This window comes from Pelophylax lessonae, assembly GCF_965119305.1.
Source record: "Pelophylax lessonae genome assembly, chromosome: 10".
Taxonomy (NCBI): domain Eukaryota; kingdom Metazoa; phylum Chordata; class Amphibia; order Anura; family Ranidae; genus Pelophylax; species Pelophylax lessonae.
Genome location: NC_138777.1, coordinates 51,393,205 through 51,415,204, shown reverse-complemented (window position 1 = coordinate 51,415,204; position 22,000 = coordinate 51,393,205). Strand labels below are relative to the sequence as shown.

The 22,000-nt window shown below is 41.7% G+C and overlaps 1 protein-coding gene across 1 annotated transcript in view; it reads left to right on the top strand.

Moving 5' to 3' along the window:
• The window catches only part of SPON1 (spondin 1), a 547,762-nt gene that overhangs the window by 274,737 nt on the left and 251,025 nt on the right, over positions 1-22,000 (top strand). Inside the window, exon 6 of the mRNA XM_082269927.1 lies at positions 14,245-14,393. Coding sequence (XP_082126053.1) covers positions 14,245-14,393 — 149 coding nt within the window. The remainder of the gene's footprint in view (positions 1-14,244; positions 14,394-22,000) is intronic.

The following is a 22,000-nucleotide window of genomic DNA, read 5'->3' as shown; positions in this document are numbered from 1 at the left end:
GACTCCAGGTCTTTGCACCAGGCTGATTTCAGGGAATCAAGGAGAATAGAGGCTAGCCTGTGAGTGGTGAACATTTGGGTTTGTCAACCCAAATGCTCAGTAGAATGTTCTAAGACAGCGATGGTAAACCCATGGCACGCATGCCACAGCTGGTACACAGAGCCCTCTCTGTGGGCATGTGAGGAAGAAGGGCTGACCATCCTGTATCTCGTCCACACCACACCCACCCCCCATAGAATTACATCTCCCACAGGGCTCTGGGGCCAGGGGTGACGTGTCCGGGGTGGGAGTGGACAAGATGAAGCGGTGCTGCCAGGTTGGATGCTGCGCCAGCGCCACCAATCCACTTCTCTTGCGAGCTGTCACTGCTGTCTTGCACAGCAGATTGGTTGTGGACCAAAGCCGCTTCCCCCTCCTTGGCTGTGTAAATCTACACAGCTCGGAGGACGGGCACCCGCGCTGATCTGAAGTCTGTACTAAGTTTATTTGACCAGGAAGTTTGGGGCAAGTTTAAAATGATGGAGAAGTTATTGTGAGGGGGGGGGGGGGTTAAGAGGATATGTGCTGCACATATCTGACCCCCCCCCCACGCACACCTCCCTACTAGCACAAGTCTTCTCCTCTCTCAAAATGCCCCCATAGCACATAGCGGACTCCCCTAACCTCCCTACTAGCACAAGTGGAGAGGGGTGTTTGTACTGAGGGACGGGGGTCTGTACTTAGTGGAAGGGGGGTCTGTACTTAGTGACAGGGGGGTCTGTACTTAGTGGATGGGGGGTCTTTACTGAGGGATGGGGGTCTGTACTTAATGGAGTGGGGTCTGTATTGAGGGACAGGGGTCTCTACTTAGTGGAGGGGGGTCTGTACTGAGGGACGGGGGTCTGTACTGAGGGATGGGGGTCTATACTTAGTGAAGGGGGGTCTGCACTGAGGGATGGGGGTCTGTACTTAATGGAGGGGGGTCTGTACTGAGGGATGGGGGTCTGTACTTAGTGGATGGGGGGTCTTTACTGAGGGATAGGGGTCTGTACTTAATGGAGGGGGGTCTGTACTGAGGGACGGGGGTCTGTACTGAGGGATGGGGGTCTATACTTAGTGAAGGGGAGGTCTGTACTGAGGGATGGGGGTCTGTACTTAATGGAGGGGGGGTCTGTACTGTGGGATGGGGGTCTGTACTTAGTAAATGGGGGTCTGTACTGAGGGATGGGGGTCTGTACTTAATGGAGGGGGGTCTGTACTGAGGGATGGGGGTCTATACTTAGTGGAGGGGGGGATCTGGACTGAGAGACAGGGGTCTATACTTAGTGAAGGGGGGGTCTGTACTGCGGAAGGGTGGTCTATACTGACATATACATCAGCCGTGTCTCTAGATATACAGTGGTTGTGTCTCCAAAATAAAAAAAGGGGGGTCTTGAGAATAGCAGACTTTGGGCACTCGGGCAGGTTATGTGTTGCAGTTTGGGCGCTCGGGTTCAAAAAGTTTCGTCATCACTGTTCTAAGATCTCCTAACCCGCTTTTTCCACCCACTTGTTCTAGCGTTTTCAATGGTGGTTCTTGCTCCCTGTTGTAATTTAATATATTTTATCATATTGAGAATGTTGTAGGAGTGATTGCTGGCATTCTTATCCAGATGACATTACTGCTAAGATCCCTAAACGAAAGGAAAGAAAAAAAAACCAGCAGATTGTTGAGCAGAACAATCAGGCTATGAATGACACTATACTGTACGTGTGTTATGAATCTGAAGCATCCTGTTCTGTCTGCGGTTAACTTCTAAACATATTGGCAAAGAAAAAGAGTTATTACCGTTTCCTGTAGTTAATCTTCAATAATGAAGGAATAAATCAGTACAGTTATACATTCTTTATTGCTGTGAGCACTGGGTAGCGGAATACAAGCAGGCTTCTTGTTCCACGGGCTTTTGTTCTGTACAGTAGAGAACAACAAAACAACCTGCAGTCGCTGAAGGCTTTTGAATAATAACACTGAAGATGCGCTGAGCGAAATGTTCTTTACCACTGAAGCTTTTATTATTCTTCTCTCTGCTGCTTCGCACGTACCTACCTCGCCATGCGCGGGACTGATAATCGCTAACGCCTGGAGTGCTCTTTGTTCTGTGTGTCTGTTCCATTGTGCACTCAGAACATATGTTCTGCTAAATGTGATTCTACTTGGAGACCGAAGAACAATCCAGTTTTGCATCCAACTGGCAGCTGTGATTATTGCTGTTCATTAAGAGTTGTAAAGATATGTAACGGACTTGCATATTAGGCAACACAGTGCAACAGGAGGTACATGGGTTGGAATAGTTCCTTAAGTACCTCGTGTCTGGATTTATCATGCTCATACTTCTATTCAGAGTGTTACATGTTTTTTTAACCTTCTTAGCAATTTAGTTTAAAGAGTGGCTATACACCAGTGAAATAAAATCGCTGAGCTATTAAAGAGACCATGTCACCAGAGCATTAAAAGAGAAGTATGGCCAAAGTTTTCTTTTTGACTATGCTACTCATGTAGGTAACAGGAATGGCCAATATTAACTTGTGGGGCGGTGTAGTGTGGTGCAGCAGCAGTAAACACTCAGAAGGAGATTTACTAAAACTGGTGCACAAAGAATCTAGGGCAGCTGTGCATGGTAGCCAATCAGCTTCTAATGGACAGCTTGTTCAGTTAGGCCATGCAACTTTGGTCTGACATCGATCCAACTTCCATGCAAACCAATTTTTGATCCGACTTTGAGAAAATAAAAAATAAAAACCTGGCGTGGGGTCCACCCCCCCAAACCTTCGGGGTCTGGTATGGATTTTGAGGGGAACCCCCATGCCAAAAAAAAGAAAAAATGTGCCCCCCCCCCCCAAAATCCATACCAGACCCTTATCTAAGCGTGCAGCCTAGCAGGTCAGGAGAGGAGGGGGGGTGGACAAGCATGCGCCCCCCCCTTCTGAACCATAACAGGCTACATGCCACCAAATGGGGCATGCTTTGTGGCAGGGGTGGGGGACTATAAAGCACCTTGTCCCAATGTTGATGGGGGCAAGGGTCTCTTCCCCACAACCCCTGGCTGCTGTTGTGGGGGTCTGCGGGCAGTGGGCTTATCGGAATCTAGAAGCCCCTTTAGGAAAGAGGACCCCCTAGATCCCAGCCCCCCCCATGTGAATGAGTATGGGGTAATGTCACCGCATGGCCACGCCCCATAGCTACAAAGGAACTACCAGACACAGGAGCTGCCAGAGTGGCAGGAGCATTCGTTGAGGGAGGAGCGTTTTTATTTTTTTTATCGGGTCGAAGATGACGGCGGCCATCGTGATTGATGTAGGATCTACATCAGGGGACATTTTTAATTTTTAATAAAGGACTCCTCAAAAGTGCCTCATGTTTTTTGTTACGCTACACTGTTTTTTTTTTTGGGTGAATGGGTAAGAGTACTATGTACCCCATACTCATTCACGTGGGGGGTAAATCTGGGGGGGCCCCTTTCGTAAAGCGGGCTTCCAGATTCTAATAAGCCCCCTGCACGCAGAACCCCCACAACCACAGCCCAAGTTTGTGGTGAACAGACCCTTGTCCCCATCAACATAGGGACAAGGTGCTTTGGCGTCCCCCCAAACTCCCTCATCCATGTCTTTATGGACCTTGCTTTGTGCAGTGGTGCGCAGTCATGTTGAAACAGGAAGGGGCCATCCCCAAACTGTTCCCACAAAGTTGGGATCATGAAGTTGTCCAAAATATCTTGGTATGCTGACGCCCTAAGTTCCTTTAAGTTTCCTTCACTGGAACTAAGGGGCCAAGCCCAACCCCTGAAAACCAACCCCACACCATAATCCCTCCTCCACCAAATGATTTGGACCAGTGCACAAAGGAAGGTACATAAAGACACAGATGAGCAAGTTTGGGGTGGAGGAACTTGACTGGCCTGCACAGAGTCCTGACCTCAACCCAATAAAACACCTTTGAGATGAATTAGAGCAGAGACTGCAAGCAAGGCCTTCTCATCCAACATCAGTGCCTGACCTCACAAATGTGCTTCTGGAAGAATGGTCAAACATTCCCATAGACAGTCCTAAACCTTGTGAACAGCCTTCCAAGAAGAGTTGAAGCTGTTATAGCTGCAAATGGTGGGCCAACTCAATATTGAACCCTACAGACTGAGACTGGAAAGCCATCAAAGTTCATGTGTGTGCAAAGACAGGCATAACAATACTTTTGACAATATAATGTATCTGAAATACCAAGAAGTGTGTAAAATGCAGAAGAATCATTGGTCAGAATGCTCTTCAAAAGAGCAAAGTTTGGTTTTATAAGTATTATTCCTCTTCTTTTACAGGCTGCTTATTTTTCTTTTAATTATTATTTATTTATTTTTTTGTCATAGTCGCTAAAATCAATATTGTATGATTGTATGCATTGTAAATATTGGCCAGCATGCCAATGCTTATCAGAAACTCATTAATAACATTGCACATTCCCATTGAGAGTCTGCGCCATTCATCAACATCAATTCCATATTTCATAAATCACTGATTCAGATATTTCACATTCTCAATGGGCCTCTAAACGAGCAGTATTCCATAAATCGCTGATTCAGATATTTTTCACTGTCTCATAGGACCACCAGACTTGCAGGTGGCCACTTTCAATTCCATCGCTGATCATAATTATCTCCTTCCATACAAGATTTTCCATATAGCACTGTGATATCATATATCACACATTTCACATTACAAATAATATTTCCAATTCCCCAGTGTACCTCTATATATATATATATATATATATATATATATATATATATATATATCCAGTATAAAAGCACCATAGAAAATTTCTGCAGCAGCAGAGCTAATTTTTGCATGGATTCCGCTGAATGCGGCTTTTACAGATATTGTAAGCCAAAACTCATAAAAATGTCCACATCAATCATTCATAGTCATTTTCAGATTCTATGTATGGCCATCCCAATGCAGCAAGGCAGATTACTGGCCATATCCCCTCATTAGACATTTAATAAAGAGTTACTATCCAGTGTCCTGGAAGTAGTAGATGATTGCATATGTGTACCTTCACCAGGGAAGATGAGTGTGCTGAATAATGTTGATTCACAAGTGTTGCCAATCTGCATAGGAAAGCTTACATGAAGAATGCTAGCACTGTTCCAGTGTTACTTAGATTACAGACCATCACACATGACTAGGGATGAGCAAATTTGCCAAAATACAATTTGACCCAAACTCAAAATGCATTGTACTCAATGAGAGACTACTTTTCAGGCTGCTATGAAGGGGGGGGGGGGGGTCTCCAAATTAATGTTTTTTTTTTTAATGTATATTGTTGTTGTTTGAAGACTTTTAGACAAGAGGGGTCAAAATAGCAACTTGACCACTTAAGCCCCGGAAGATTTTACCCCCTTCCTGACCAGGGGTTTTTTTGCAAAAGATTTATTCGGAGTCTGTGTTTTAACCTGGGATCTTGCCAACATCCCTATTGAATAGTTTCAAAACAAAAAAACCCCTAAGAGGTGGGACTTTAAACGGCAAGAACCAGGACTTGAGTATGTGGTATATAAATTTATTACAAAATTTTCATGAAATACAAAAAAGTAAGACAAAGACATGAGAAACATATATCATAAAAGCATGGTCATAAATACGTCTTTGGTACAGAGAGAGTCTGAGATGTCTGGACAGGACTAGACGCGTTTCGGTCAGATTGCCTTTCTCGATAGCCCAGGAAGCGCCAGAGCTCAGACAGATATGCAGGAACTCTGTAAATTCAAGGACGGAAGACCATGTAGGCAGATATGAGATCTTAGCGGGTTATAAAACCTTCATGTATCTTTAAGCACAAGTAGTAAGTGCCAACTTGGCTGGGTCTGTATTGATAGACCTAGAATAATACGTTATACATGCCAGGGCTTAGAGAGGGAAATTCCTTAGTTTTTCAACAAGGTTGTAATGGAGATCAATATATTAACTTCACAAGTGACATTAGATAGGCACCCCCGATCAGAATTCCCACGAGGATCTCCAAGTAAGGGTCCACAAAACAGGTCATCTCGGCAGCCCGGTCGGGGTGAGTAATGGCGGTGCTTTTTGTGATTCGGTACTGCGTGAATTTAACGGACAATTGCGCGGTCGTGCGACACTGTACCTAAACAAATTTGACGTCCTTTTTTTCCCACAAACAGAGCTTTCTTTTGGTGGTATTTGATCACCTGTGTGATTTTTTGATCATGCGCTATAATCAAAAAAAGAGCGACAATTTTGCAAAAATAACAATATTTTTCACATTTTTTTATATGAAATCCCCCCCCCCCCCAAAAATGTAAAAATCAAAATTTTTTAACATTTTTGGCCAATTTGTTTTCTGCTACATATGCTTGGTAAAAAAATCGCAATAAGCGTATTTAGATTGGTTTGCGCAAAAGTTATTGCGTTTACTAACTAAGGGAAATATTTTTGTCATTTTTTTTTTTTTAACGAGTAATGGCGGCGATCTGCGATTTTTTTTGCGGGACTGCAACATTGCAGCGGACAGATCGGACCCTTGACTGACATTTTTGACACTTTTGGGGGTACCAGTGACATTACTACAGTAATCAGTGCTATAAATATTCACTGTTACTGTAAAAATGACACTGGCAGGGAAGGGGTTAACTTTATTGGGGAAGGAGGGGTTAGTAAGTAGGGGCGTGTTTCTAACTGTGATTGGACATGTCTACTGGTGTAAGAACAGAGATCAATGGTCCTACATAGTAGATCTCCATTTTTACACAGGGGAGAATGACAGGCGGCTTTGTTTACATTAGCCGCCTGCCTTTCTCCCTTCACGGCGAACAATCGCGAGTGACCGTCGGACATCGGGTCCACCGGTCACACGCACTGACTTTTTAGGGAACGACCCGGGGCGGGCGCACGCCTCCGTGGGCGCGCGCTCGCCCGCTATTGGCTCACAAGCAAGTGACAAGCTAATGACGTACCCATATGTCACTTTGCCTGGCCGGGGCTGACCGCCGCAGTATATGTACTTGCGGCAGTCGGCAACTGGTTAAAAATGTATGTTATATGTTATAAAACATCAAATAACAGTAGACCACACCAAAAAAAGCCAAGTGTCAAAGCTTAGTGCCTTGTATTTTTTAGGTGCAGTTTTTATGCCTTTTTTCATACCCATTCTCTAAGGCAAAATTAGAAAACTCAGGGGTTCATACCATCACATGGTCCATTTGGCGCAGGAATGTAATCTAAAATAACTGAATACACGTAACGAAGAAGCTACCAACCAGGGTTGCCTATGGCAATTATGGCAAATATGGTAATTATAATAATGATGGCAATTATGGCAAATATGACACCAACACGACACTAGAGGAGAGGACATTGGAACGGGGGGCCCCCAAAGGGGTGGTAAGGTCCCTGGTACAGGATGCTCCCATTGGGGTACCTGGGGCCAAATTGCTCTGAGTCCTGAGGAGTGATCCCCACACCCTGTCATGCAAAATTTCTCCAAGTAGTACTCTGTCCTCCCTCGCTATCCTTTCCCTTGTAACTCTTACATACCAAGTGACTATTTCTCGGTGTGTCTGTAGTCCCAACCTGAAAGCATATCCTTAACATGATCGCTCACCCCTACTTGTTCATTCCCCTTGTTATGATGTTGTACATCACTTGTTACTGTCATAAAATTCACATGTACCAGCTGTTGTTGCATTTTCATACTACATATTGTACATGTTACTGTTTTATTTTCTTTTGTTTCATTTCCTTATGTATTGCCTATTCCTTCAATAAAAATTTATTTTGGGAAAAAAAAAAGAAAACTTAGGGGTTCATTTACTAAACTGGAGATTGCAAAATCTGGTGCAACTGTGCATTAAAACCAATCAGCTTCCAGGTTTTATTTTCAAAGCTTAACTGAACAAGCTGAAGTTAGAAGCTGATTGGTTACCATGCAAGAGCTTCACCAGATTTTGCACTCTCCATGTTTAGTTAATTTAACCCTTCACTGTGTTTGTTTTGGGTACAAGAGTGGGTTTCCCGAGGAGGTCTTCCCATGTTATTTTGGTGACAATAGCTTGTCTATCAGCCCTCCAACCCATCAAAACCATCCCTTATTGATTCCAATGCAAATAAAAGTTTTAAATATTTGTGTAAATTTAGTTTAAGTTTGACTCAAATTCCTAGCAAACACACCAAACGATCCAGTGTAGGGGACAAATGGAATAATATTACGTCGCAGGAGACGGAAGCCGGGGCACACAGAGCATCGGGAGGAAGATCCGCCGGCTCACACCGCCAGGATACTTCGCTGGATCCCGGTGACAAGGTAATTAACCCCTCTACCAGGATCCAGCGATCTTCCTAGCGGTACCCCAAGTGTGGATTGGGGTTACCGCTTTTGGCACTGAAATTTAACCCCAAGCCACACTTGGGAATACCGCTAGGAAGGTTAGACAATATTTTTCATAAAAGCCTTATAGGCCAGAATAAAATAGCTAGGGCTAGAAGGGGACAACACATTATGTGGAGAGGCTGCTCACCCAAATGTATCTGGAAAGAAAAAGGACAAAATGGGCCCCCAGGGGTTTTTAGGCAGCATACGGGTTCCCTATTCATATGTGATGGTTTGCAATTGTGACTAGATCTGAGTAATCTATGACTAATGTATTTTTGACTGTAACCAAACTCATAGCTTACACTCTATTTTTTAATGGATTTTATAAAAGATTTTCAATAAAAATATTATTTTTATACATATAATTCTACTCATTGCTGCCTGAAAACCCCTGGGGGCACATTTTGTCCTTTTTCTTTCTAGAATAAAATAGCTAGGTTCCCCTCCCATTAGCTTTAGCAATGTCTGGTTCATGGAGCTAGCTTGAATCAAACCCCCCACGTTTGCTCATTCATAATGTTTGTTTAAAATATTTCCAACCTATCACAAGTAATAGATATGAGGGCATTACTTTTCAACCAACCCTCATATTTTCTATGTGTTTTGGACTATCACAATTTTAGGGTCAAGGTTAGTGGAGCTTATAAAAAGTAGTAGTGTCCTGTTCATAAATATTGTAAACGGGTCCCTAAACGGGTCTCTAAATAGTGTTGGCATTTTTAGACATTTTGTTTTGCATTGGTATGTCCCCCATGGCAGTACCTAGCTACCTATGCCCTTCTTAAACAATATATTGCCTATTAGTCTTGAAAAAGACCGGAATAAAATAGCTAATTTCCCCTCCGATTGTCTTTAACAATGTCTGGTGCTAAATTTGCAGGGTTCGTTAATCTAGCTTGAACCAAACCAGCCACATTTGCACATTTGTAGTGTTTGTTTAAAATATTTCCATCCTAATATAAGTAATAGATACTGAATGAGGGCATTTCTTTTCATTCAACCATCCAATTGTCTGTGTCTTGGACTATCCCAATTTTGGGGTCAAAGTGAGTGGGCCTTATGAAAAGTTGTTGTGTCCTTATCAAAAATATTGTAATTAAGACAAGGCTTGAATGAATCACAGCTTACTGAGCCCTTTATCTTAGTTTCTGAATATGTAGGGTTTTTACAGTAGACTCTACTAGCTGTCTACATGCCTCCTTTTCTATGCAGAATCTCTGAAATCTTACCAGGGTAAAGCCACAATTCATAATGACAAGCAGAGGAGATTAATCTGTTAATATTTAGCCTAGAGTATATTAGTATGTGACTAGAAGTGGAAACTTCTTTTTTGTGTGAGTAATGAAGTAGATCATAGAGTGACATTTGTATGCTAAATCACCAGCGGTGCCGAAACCGTTTATTATTGGGAGAGATTGGTGCAGGCCTGCAGAGGTAGCAGCTGTAAGCATGCCTCTTATGTTGTGCCAGGTTAAAGGAATTAATGTCGCTGCAGATGGGTTGAAGTAATGAGAACCTAGAGGATTTTTTTTTTTTCGTTTGTTTTCTTGACTTGCTGCAGGAGGTAAAAGTAAATTAAAATTGTTATTAAGTGAACAAGCAGGCTTAAAGGTGCATTTGAATAAGAAAAACCCCTGCAAAAATGTATTCTTGAGAAGTAACAAAATGAGGGGCCCTAAAGCTAAATGAAAAAGCAGGAACCCAGCCAAAAATAACAGTGCTAACAAAACTATTTTTTCTACAATATTCAGCTTCAGTTCAGCCATTTCCCCTGCAGTACCTTTTCCTGCTGCTAGATGTCCTCAGTCTGATGGCCAGAACCATTCAACCCACTTAATCTGAGCCAAGGTCGCCTTGGACCCCCTAAGCTGTTGCTGGACAGTTAAAAGCAAAGCAGTACACCCTGATCTTTACTAAGATCAACATGCTTCTTGTCAGCACATAAATCTATTGGCTCCTTGTGTTTCCTACTGTCTCATGCCCTCTGGTCTTGCTATACAGGAAGAGAACCTGGTCAAAGTTCCTCCACCGCAAATTAGCTCATCCATGTCTATATGGACCTTGTTTGTGCACTGGTGCGCAGTCATGTTGGAACAGGAAGGGCCACCCCAAACTGTTCCCACAAAGTTGGAAGCATTACATTTTCCAAAATGTCTTGGTATGCTGACACCTTAACTGGAACTAAGGGGCGAAGCCCAACCCCTGAAAAACAACCCCACACCACAATCCCCCCTCCACCAAAGGATTTGGACCAGTGCACAAAGCAAGGTCCATAAAGACATGGGTGAGCGAGTTTGGGGTGGAGGAACTTGACTGACCTGCACAGAGTCCTAACCTCAACCTGACAGAACACCTTTGGAATGAATTAGAGTGGAGACTGCAAGCCAGGCCTTCTCTCCAGCATCAGTGCCTGATCCCACAAATATGCTTCTGGAAGAATGGTCAAACATTCCCATACACACACTCCTAAAACTTGTGGACAGCCTTCCCAGAAGAGTTGAAGCTCTTATGTATAAGAGTGGGCCAACTCAATATTGAACCTTGCGGACTAAGACTGGGATGCCGTTAAAGTTCATGTGTGTAAAGCCAATACTTGTGGAATTATAGTGTAGGTAAGAGGGGAAGCAATGAACAAAGGAATAGCATGTGATTGGTGCATATTGCAGAGCCTTACTCTTTATGATTTCTGCTGTGCAGGGGAATGTGGGAAGATAATATAAAAATCTAAGGTAGTTATGTGAACAGAATTTTATAAAAACTAAATAAAGTTTAATATATTTTACCAAAGTGTGCCCATGTGGACACTCAATAAATAGGGGGAAGAGAACGAAGTGTTAAAGTGAAACTAAACTCCCACCGTCCTTTAAACAAATTAGCCTTCCATCCTATCCTATGTTTGATCTGCAGTTGCCATGGTACTGCACATGTGATCAGCTGTACTACATTTGATGGCTTGATGGTTCGGTTTAGAGCTCAAGCAACCGTGACAGTTCTCATTCACAGCATGTCTTGAATATAACTGTTTTGGTAAACAGATAAATCAATGGATTTGGTACTGAGCCCTTTTGGAATTGTAAACCTTTTAATGTTATGCCCAGTCTTGGATGCCCTCCACTTCAGCTCGGACTTTAGAACTATGCCCTGCACCTTACTGAAAAAAACAAGAAAAAGTACACCTGGAAAAGAGGTTACCCAGAGGTACAAAAGTGGTTAACAAAATGACAAGTCAGACAGGTACTGATGTCAAGGTGCCTAATTTTATTGCAAAATGTAAATAATAAAAAAAGCCAATAAATAACAAAATGATGTGTTAAAATTGGCTATGGTAAAGTTCACAGCATCCGTGTAGGATAGTTGGCCCATCACCCAACATGAATCACCAGACAAAACAGACAACATTAAAAACATGAATTAAAATGTGCACCAATAGGACAATAAAATAACACATTAAACAAAAAAAAACAAAAAAGAAAAAGTCACAGTACAGCGTCCGGACACAGCAGGGGACTTCCAAAAAGACCCCCTGGTAGCACAGTAAAAAATGTAACAGTATTGGCTAAGTCTTGCACATAAACGCCAGCTGAACCCAAGGTGTATTCCATCAAAGGCCAATAAGTGCAATGGCAGATTTCTTTATGATGAATATATAAGTCAATCTGTGGTTGCCTAGTGAACAATGCAGTCTAATGTGAATGAATTCACTAAAGTGGCAACGGATGCTTTAACCTGTATTCAGATACTTGACATGTGTAGAGAGGGGGAGGCACACTGACGGATCAGCGGGAGAGGTAGATCAATGGCAGCATTTAGAATAATGGTGGCTCCGTTATATAAAGGTAAATAGTCTTCCCACACCTCAGTCCAGAACGGAGGATGATCACGGATAAGTCCAAGGTCCTGAGCTGTACTACAGCCAATGCGAATCGCTCCTCACTGTAGATATTATCTCAATCCAGTCTAAACATCTAACAGGGGAGTCTGGATACACCTGGGATGTATCCCTGTAGCATGGATCATTGGGCTTCCTTGTGTATACTTGCTGCTCCTCCCAGTCCGCTGTGTCCCAGTGCCAAGTAGCAAGTGGCATCTATGTTTCCCCCTTGCTTAACACAAGTATCATTTTGATTTCCCGCTGACACTGTCCATGACGCGTGAGCGAGGTCAACACGTTTCGCTATGTGCTTGCGTAGCTTCTTCAGGCCTATTATCCCATGGGAGTACCTTAGCATTCACTTACAGTACACTGATTGGATAGTTGGCTGAAAAAGAGTTCTTCCTTAATAGCTGAACTGTAGACAAAAATATATAAAAAAAAAAAATTACTATACCTATATATTTATTTAAAGCATTTATTTAACCACTTCTGGCTTGGAAGGATTTGCCCCCTTAATGACCAGGCCATACAGTATTTCGCGAAACGGCACTGCGTTACTTTAGCTGACAATTGCATGGCTGTGCGATGCTGTATCTAAATAAATTGATGTTCTTTTTTTCCCCACAAATAGAGCTTTCTGTTGGTCGTATTTGATCACCTCTGCGATTTTTATTTTTTGCACTATAAACAAAAATAGAGCGACAATGTTATATAGCAAAATGTAAAAATACTTTTTACATTTTGCTATATAACATTCCCAAAAATCCAATTTTTTTTTTAACATTTTAGGCCAATTTGTTGTCTGCTACATATTTTTGGTAAAAAAAAATTGCAATAAGCGTATTTTGATTGGTTTGCGCAAAAGTTATCGCGTTTACTAACTACGGGAAAGATTTATGTAATTTTTATTGTTTTTTTTTTTTACTAGTAATGGCGGTGATTTGCGTTTTTTTTGCAGTACTGCGATATTGCGGTGGACAGATTGGACCCCTAACTGACATTTTTGACACTTTTGGGGGTACCAGTGACATTACTACAGTAATCAGTGCTAAAAATATGCACTGTTACTGTAAAAATGCCATTGGCAGGGAAGGGGTTAACACAGGGGCGATCAAAGGGTTAAATGTGTACCTAGGGGCGTGTTTCTAACTGTATGGGGGTGGTGCTTGTGAAATGATCACAGAGACCTGTTATCCTTCATAGAAGGATCACAGGAGCTCTGTGATCATTCCAGAGAGAACGGTCAGCTGTGTTTACAACAGCTGACTGTTCTTCTCTCTCAGCGGGAACCGATCGCGGGTGTCAGGTGGCAATCGGAGCCACCTGGCCCGAGAATTGGAGTCCCCGCTGCCGAGTGGGGGCGGAGGCACGCTGCCGGCCGCGCGCGCTCACCCCCTAGCTGCAGGTGCGTGACCGACGTATACCTACGGTGATTCGTGCAGGAAGGCCAGCCTGCCGCAGTATTTCTGTGGCCGGCGGTCCAAAAGCGGTTAATAGCTGAACTGTAGACAAATATATATACTGTACATATATAATAAAAAAAATATGACTCCACCTATGTATTTATTTCAAGTAATTATAAAGTATCTTTTATTTTTTTTTTAAATAACAAACATGTCATACTTACCTGTTCTGTGCAATGGTATTGCACAGAGCTGCCTCAATCCTCCTCTTCTGAGGTCCCCTGCCAAAACTCTAGACTTCTCCTTTGCCCCATGTGCCACCATAGGAAGCATTTTCCTATGCTGCCAGAGGTGCATGCCCAATCCCAAGTCATGCTTTGTGTGTCCATTGACACCCACAGTGCAGCTCTTCCCTGCTCCCTTATAATTGGATTTGATTGACAGCAGCAGGAGCCAATGGTAATTACAGCAGTGCAATTGTAAGCAGTAATACTCTTTCTAGGCATCTACCCTACAGATATACATATGTTCAGGTGATTGGTATGGGTCTCAATATTCTTCTCTTTTATTAACAGGGAGAGCTAATCACTGGTCTGCAATTATTGGCGGCTCACACTCCAAGAATTATGTACTTTGGGAATATGGTGGTTATGCTAGTGAAGGGGTGAAGCAAGTGGCCGAATTGGGATCACCAGTGAAAATGGAAGAAGAGATACGTCAAAAGGTAAGATGGAAATACATTGAAGTCATAGCTGCCTATTTATATACTTATATTGTTTTCTTTGTTTTTTAATTAGAAGTTTCCTTTCAAATGCACTTTTAGATTTGGAATACAAGCATGCTGCAGTGCTTGGGTAAGGGAGGCAGTGGGGTTGATTTACTAAAGACAAATAGACTGTGCACTTTGCTAGTGCACTTCTATTCATTTTTGCCAGAGCTTGCAGTGGTTTTCAACTCCTGTCCTCGGGACCCACTAACAGGCAAGGTTTAAAAGAGAACTGAAATCCATCACAGGTGATATAATTTGCTGCTCAGTGATTGCAGTATTCTAGTCTGCATCTCCCCAAGGTAATACCTAAAATCTGGCCTGTTAGTGGGTCCTGAGGACTGGAGTTGAGAACCATTGGCTTAAAGAATGTGGTAATGCTTCACTATGTAGAGGAATATCTAATCAGGTGCAAGGAAAATATAAATAACTGCATTTTTACTTGCACATGATTGGATGATGGAAATCAGCAGAGCTTCCCCATATTCACCAAGCTCTGGAGAAAATGAGTGCAACGGCACTTGCAAAGTGCACAGTCTATTTGCCTTTGGTAAGTCAACCCCAGTGTGTCTGTCGTTATCAGTTATGGAAGCTTTATTTGGTGAGATTTCAAAGGTGCTCCTTCTATCCAGTGTTAATTTCGTCGACTAAAACCGACTAAAATGTTTTCGTCGACTAACACAATTCAGATGACTAAAATACGACTAAAACTAAAATGGCATTTTAGTCTTAAGACTAAAATACGACTAAAACTAAAATGGCATTTTAGTCAAAAGACTATAACTAAAACTAAATCGAAATTTGCTGCCAAAAATTAACACTGGTGCATGCTCAAAGCATAAATAATAACATATTAGATTTTTCACTCCAGGACCAGCAGTAGTATATAATGAGTTTGGAAATTGTAGAGAAATGCTTAAATAATGCATTACAAATTACAATTGAACTACACCCATTCGATTATAGATGACTAAAATGAGTTTTAGTCGACTAAAATGTAGGGCGTTTTAGTCGACTAAAATATACTGGAGTTTTAGTCGACTAAATACGACTAAAACTAAAACACTTGCAGAAGACTAAAATAGGACTAAAACTAAAATGCCATTTTAGTCCTAAGACTAAGACTAAAACTAAATTGAAATTTGCTGCCAAAATTAACACTGCTTCTATCATCTTCTACCAATGATGATCTTATCTACCTATATTAGTCCCTGCCATTTTGTAGCACTTGGAATTTTGATAGCTGTTATAAGATTATGTTGTTATAGGGTTTGGTACAAAAAACACAATAGCAAATTTGGGGGGGGTTGCACACCACATAGATCAACCACATCTGCTGGTAAGCTAACAGAGGCTTCAGCCACAGTTCCCGTATCTTGACCAAATGCCTCTAATGCATTTCACTCTGATTGGGCTTAGTCGTAGAGGTTGGGTACAATATTGTTATGAAATATTAACTTTTACAACTTACAAAAAACCTTCCCCAGTAATGTTATATTGGTAACTCATAAGTAGCAAGAAAGTAGCATCCCTTTCCATTGTCAGGACAGAGATCTGCCTTGCTACAATCAGCCATAAAAGGAACCAGTTAACCACTGACCCCCCTTCATGACCAGGCCATTTTTTGAGATACGGCACTGCAACGCTGTACTCATATAAAATGTATGTCATTTTTTATTTTTTATTTTTTACCACATATAGAGCTTTCTTTTGGTGGTATTTGATCACCACTGCATTTTTAATTTTTTTGCACTATAAAGAAAAAAAAAAAAGACTGATAATTTTGAAACAAAAAACAATATTTTTTACTTTCTGCTCTAAAACAAATCCAATAAAAAAATTAAAAAAATCGATTTTCTTAATAAATTTAGGCCAATATGTATTCTGCTACACAGAAAAAAGAAAACAGAGGGTTTGTATGGAGAGATCAGTCTCCTACCCAAAGACATGGACTTTTAAGGATGTAGAGTTGTCACAAATTGGATAAGCACATAGAATTGGAACCATTATATTAAGAGAATACATTTTATTGGTGTACAAAGTGATTAACCTTCTTAGCGGTATTCTCGAGCATGGCTCGGGGTTAAATTTCAGAGCCAAAAGCGGTAACCCCGAGCCACACCCGGGGTACCGCCAGAAGCATCGCTGGATCCTGTAAGCAGGGTTACTTACCTTGTCACCGGGATCCAGCGATGTGCCCGGCGGTGTCTAGCGGCGGTTCTTCCTCCCGATCGTCTCCGTGCCCCGGCTTTCGTCTCCTGCGACGTGACGTTCGCAGGGGGTGGAACCGGCGGCAAATTCAAATGTAAAACACACCAAACACACTGATACTATTCAAAATAAAAAATCACATTAGATTGCCCCCCAGTGCCCTTTCCTGCAGTTTTACTGTACTTTTTATGTATCTATATATATATATATAATAAATGTATACAGTTGGTTTGGGCTGCTCATTCACAAGAATTACATGCAAAATAATGGTACCGCTTTCAGCACCTAAAATCCAAAAGAATCATACCGCCAGGGAGGTTCAAAAGTACATGAAATTAGTATAATGAAATAAACTATAATAGACCTCCTTATCATGTATTCCAATGATTATACAATGAAGTTGATGGTATATTAAGCCCTTTGAGCTGCTATGGTTTTATAGTATACTAATTTCATGTAATTTTTAATCACTTTTTAACCACTTTGTATACCAATATACCAATACCAATTAAACAATATTATATAATGTATACCAATTATTCTCTTAATATAATGAGTTAGTTAGTTTCACCCAGCGATTCCGTACAAAGCAGAAGTGATCTGAGTGGCTAATTAGGGTGGGTTTTGACAAAGTTGGTTGTGACGAAACGCGTCAAAGTGTGGATACACGGCACACCGGAAGGAGTGATCGGGTGAGGGGTGGTGTTTCTCGAAGGTCCGATACACCATCATGGAGGTGGTGGGGACCGGGAGAGCACCCCAGACCCATTTTATTTGTAACATAAAGTTCTACTTATCTTGTACATGCATTTATATTGGATTTTACTGCAATAAAAAGTTATAGACGTTATTGCACTAGTGGGGCTGTTCTTTTCTTTTCATATACCTATGGGAGAGGAGAAAGTGGCCTGAAGGAGTAACCTGAGGTGGATTATCCTAACTGCAATGTCTGTATTACTGCGCATTTGGCCCTGACCATGAAGATGGTGGGCAATATAGTGGGGTGAGTTGCCTAGCTGAGGGGTGTGAAATCCCGGAGGTGGTGGACTTTTTGGTGACCCTTTATTCAGCACGGGACTTGCATCATCTGATCACCAATTATCATTATCTATTATAACCATGGCTTCATTTGGATGTGGACTGTTTTGCTGATTTGGCTATTTATGTACATTTTATTTAATACAAATTGATAAAAAGGTACATCATAAAAAAAAACCTCTGGACCATCGATTGTACTAGATGGTATAGCAAGCCCTTGGAGATGCTGTGAGGTATATTGCTTGATGGTTTTTATGATGTACCTTTTTAACAATTTGTATTAAAAAAATGTATTGTTTTATGTAGATTATTATTCTATGGTGTTTTTCTTTACGTGATAACTCTACAGCCTCTAAAGTCCATTTTTATGGGCGGGATATCCTTATCTCCTAGTCACCCTCAGGGCCAGATTAACATAGGGGCTATTGGAGCTGCAGCTCCAGGCCCCTACCTTAATATAGGCCCCGGGTTGGCCATATTCACTGTTACCGCTCTTCTGTCACTTGTAAACACAGAAGTCTGGCTTCTATGCTCGCTTCCCCAGGCAGCTCCCTCAGAACCTCCCCACACAGCAAGAAGGCCGGACAAGGAGGGACAGTTGCCAATGCATGGATGTGTTTATGGGCTTCAGAGACAGCATCCCATGTTGAATTAGGCATGCATGGCTGCACCCTTCCTCCTCTGGGTGCATGCCAAGGCACGGCCCTTAAGGCCCTTCAAAATCCTCAGCACCAAGCCCATGATGCTCTTAATCCGGCCCTGGTCACCCTGTGTTTGTTCTTAAGAAGCAAGCTGTTGGAACACAATTAGGCTCCTTCCTTTGGCTTTATAAGGTTCTATAATCCGCACATTTAAACATTTATATTGGGAATTTAAGTCCAGTTTAGAGGTCGTGTTGCAGTGTAGGCTGAGGTTTACTGTTATATTTCGGAATTCATTTAAGCTTTATGGTTGGCAGTTAAGTTTGGGCTACTGGTAAGTTACCCAGTATTACTTTTTTAGTATTACTGCTCCTAGTTTTTGGTGTGATAACTTTATTTTTCCAAACTTATCGCTTCATTTCTCAGGTGTGAAATTTCTTGTGTCCAGCCTAATGCGGCCAAATCAACTGTGCCAATTTTATAGCGACTAAAACTAATGTGCCAATAAAAGCAGCATATACACATGCTCTACTGCATATAAAGGAGTGAAAGGCACTAAAAAGTCATTTTTATCTTATCCAAAACACATCTTGCTGGCCTTTAGTTCTTCAAGCCATAACCTATATTCCACTTTTATAGAGCTTCCTAAATGCCATCGGTTACAGTCCTGTAACTCTGCCTTAGGCCTTTTCCCGTCTCGCCCACCTCTATAAACATGTTTGTTTTTACCTGAAGCTAGTGATTATCTAAAAAGCAGTTCTCAGTAATACACTGAACTCCAAGTGTTACCAAATCCTCCAAAGAACAAGCTTGAGAAAGCCAACTGTATTTTCTTCCCGGGTAATTGACGCTTTCAGCAAGGAAAGAAGGCGTTTCTAAATTTAAGAGATACCTGTTGCTTTTGTTGGACCTATTTTTTTTTTCTTCTAAATAAAACAGATCCTGTAGTAGTGTTCCATTTAGAACCATGCTGGAAAACAATCCATATGTGTGACTAAAAGCATTTCATTTATTTCCACTTTTCTTTTTCGTTCAGTCAATGCTGCAAATGGAGATGCACAGTATTGTCATGTGCTCTGGGCCTGGATAAAATGTAGTATTTAAAGTGCATTAAGAGCAGTAATAATACAGTTGAAGAAGGTTATGTTTGCCGAGCCATGTGTTTGGCCAATTCTAAGGGCTGGTTTTAAAAGGCTGGAATAAAATGGGTTTTGGACACAATGTAAACAATTTGCTGGTGTTTTTGTACTGGAGAAAACCTGCATACTGACTTGCTTTATGGTTGGTTATAGTTAGAAGTACTATATAAGCTCTATAATTATTATTATTATTATCAATAACAATTTAATTTGCTAAATATAAGCCCTTGCATTTGAAACAAGATGCCATCTTTTGAGTTCTGCTGACACTAATCTAGTAGTCTTTGGGCAAAAATAAAATGAACCAAGGCCCAGGTATCTTTTCAGGTTATAGCATTCATGCTTAAGCTTAACTTCATGTTTGTTGCTATTTTAAAGAGGAAGTGAAGTGCTGGATTTTTTTTTTCTGTTACCTGCAAAGTAAAGGCATAATATGCTAGTATGTATGCCTTTCTAGCACATTATGTGAAATTTACCTGCAAACGAAGCCCTCATTGTCACCACTGGAGGCCGCATCCATCTTTGGCCATCTTCCTTCCAGGTCCACAGGAGCCACGGGTCACGGCACGGGGCTCTGAAGAAATGGAACGGGTGGCCATTTCTTCAGAGCGCATGAGCCGATGACGTCAACGGCAGCACATGCAGTAAATATCTCTTAAACGGTACATGTTTAGGAGATATTTACAGTACCTACAGGTAAGCCTTATTATAGTAACAAATGATGTAGCGCTATAAAAACATAATATAGACCGATTGTCCATCAGTCCCTAAATCAATCCAGTCCAAAAAATTGGCATATAATCATAATGCTGATTCCTCAGAGCATGCAGTCCCAAAAGTGATCATGTAAATAATCCAAGCAAAATATGAGGATAGCCACCACCATGAAGATAAGATGAGCCTCATACCAGAGCACCACGATCCCCATCACAGGGATCATGAATAGCGGGCAAAGCAAATCCTGGTGACAGCCAGATACCACGTACCAGCTCCTTCAGCCACCGCACCCGCTCCTCTCATAATAAATGAATATGTGGAGAGAAAACGACTTCCATGGTGTAATAACGTCTAAACAGGCAAAAAGATGGCTGCCGCGTCCCCTCCCTGGTAGCTATGTAGCGTGCCACAGGCTCCTCCTACGCGTTTCTTTAGACCAATAAAGTCGTCAGGGGGTGGTCAGGGGGGTCAAGCCTTATTATAGACTGACCTATAGATACAAACAGTCAGTGGAAGTTTACTTCCAATTCAAATTGTTAATTTGGGCCCATTTGACCCCAACAAACTTTTTCCTTTTTCAAGGAATGCTGCTGCTATCCGCTTTATATAAACTGTATGAAGCATGAGCTGCATGTAGTATACAGCCCTGTGTTCTGGCAGAGGTATGGGGACTTCCCGTTTGCTGCCTGAACATAATCAAGTAAAGAGCTGATTCTCAGCCATTTACAGAAGGCCTTGTGCATTTATCACTTAATACAGGGCTTTCTGTGATTGGCTGAGGTGGAGATTGTGGTGTTATCTGTCCACCTTAGCCAATCAGGGGAAACCTGGTATTCATTGATAAAAATACAAGGCTTCCTGTCAATGGCTGAGAAGTTTTCAGCCCAACTTGATTTAGCTCTGGCAGCAGACAGGAAGTCTCGGTACTGGGGTACACAGCTCTGTATACTGTATGTAACTGATGCCACACACAGTTAACAGCAGCCACATACCTTAGTAGAGGAAAAGGTTTGTTTTGGCCACTTTGGCCCAAAGAAACCATTGAAAGTGTCAGAAAACATGGAGTTCGTCTTTAATTAGTGTGTAAGTTTAACACTATCAAATACTCAGTACTTATCACAGAGATCACAATACTTCCCCTGGCATCACAGTATATTTTAAAGAATGGTGCTTTTGTTCCCTAGACATCGGTATCTTCTTCTTGGAAATATATTTTGGCTGAGCGAAAAACACCATCATGTTTTTGTTGAGCTCATTAATGTCTGACCGAGTTTAGATCCTGCTACAGCCTATTGCCCAATGACCTGCTACAAAGTTATGGTTTTGCAGTTTGACCACAATGTGGAAGGTCGGGAGACCGTAGAAATTATATCCTTCTTTTTGCAGCAGACTGACTGATAGATACCATCTCAGCCTAAGTAATTTCACTAGATTGGGGCTCAAGGACAACTTTTTCATCGAATGGAATGCATTCATGCAGACTTGTAAAATATACTGATAAGTCAACTTAAGATCAGCTCACAGCTGGTACTCTGGCAATTCTGGCATTTTCGACAAGGGCTGGTGTGCCCAAGTGTAACTGGGAGCTGGTGGGAGCTCCCGGGTCCTCTCATTCATCTTTTGCCAAGTGTTAATAAGATAGCTAGGTAACCTAATATAAATCAGCAGTGATTTACTGATTTATTCAGTGGTGACAATGCATCAAACCTACAGTGCATTATAGCTGTAATGAACCTGGCACACTTTGATTACTTATATAAAAAACAGTGGCAACCTTATATACCAGGCACAGATCTTAAGCTGTGATTAGACACTGAAA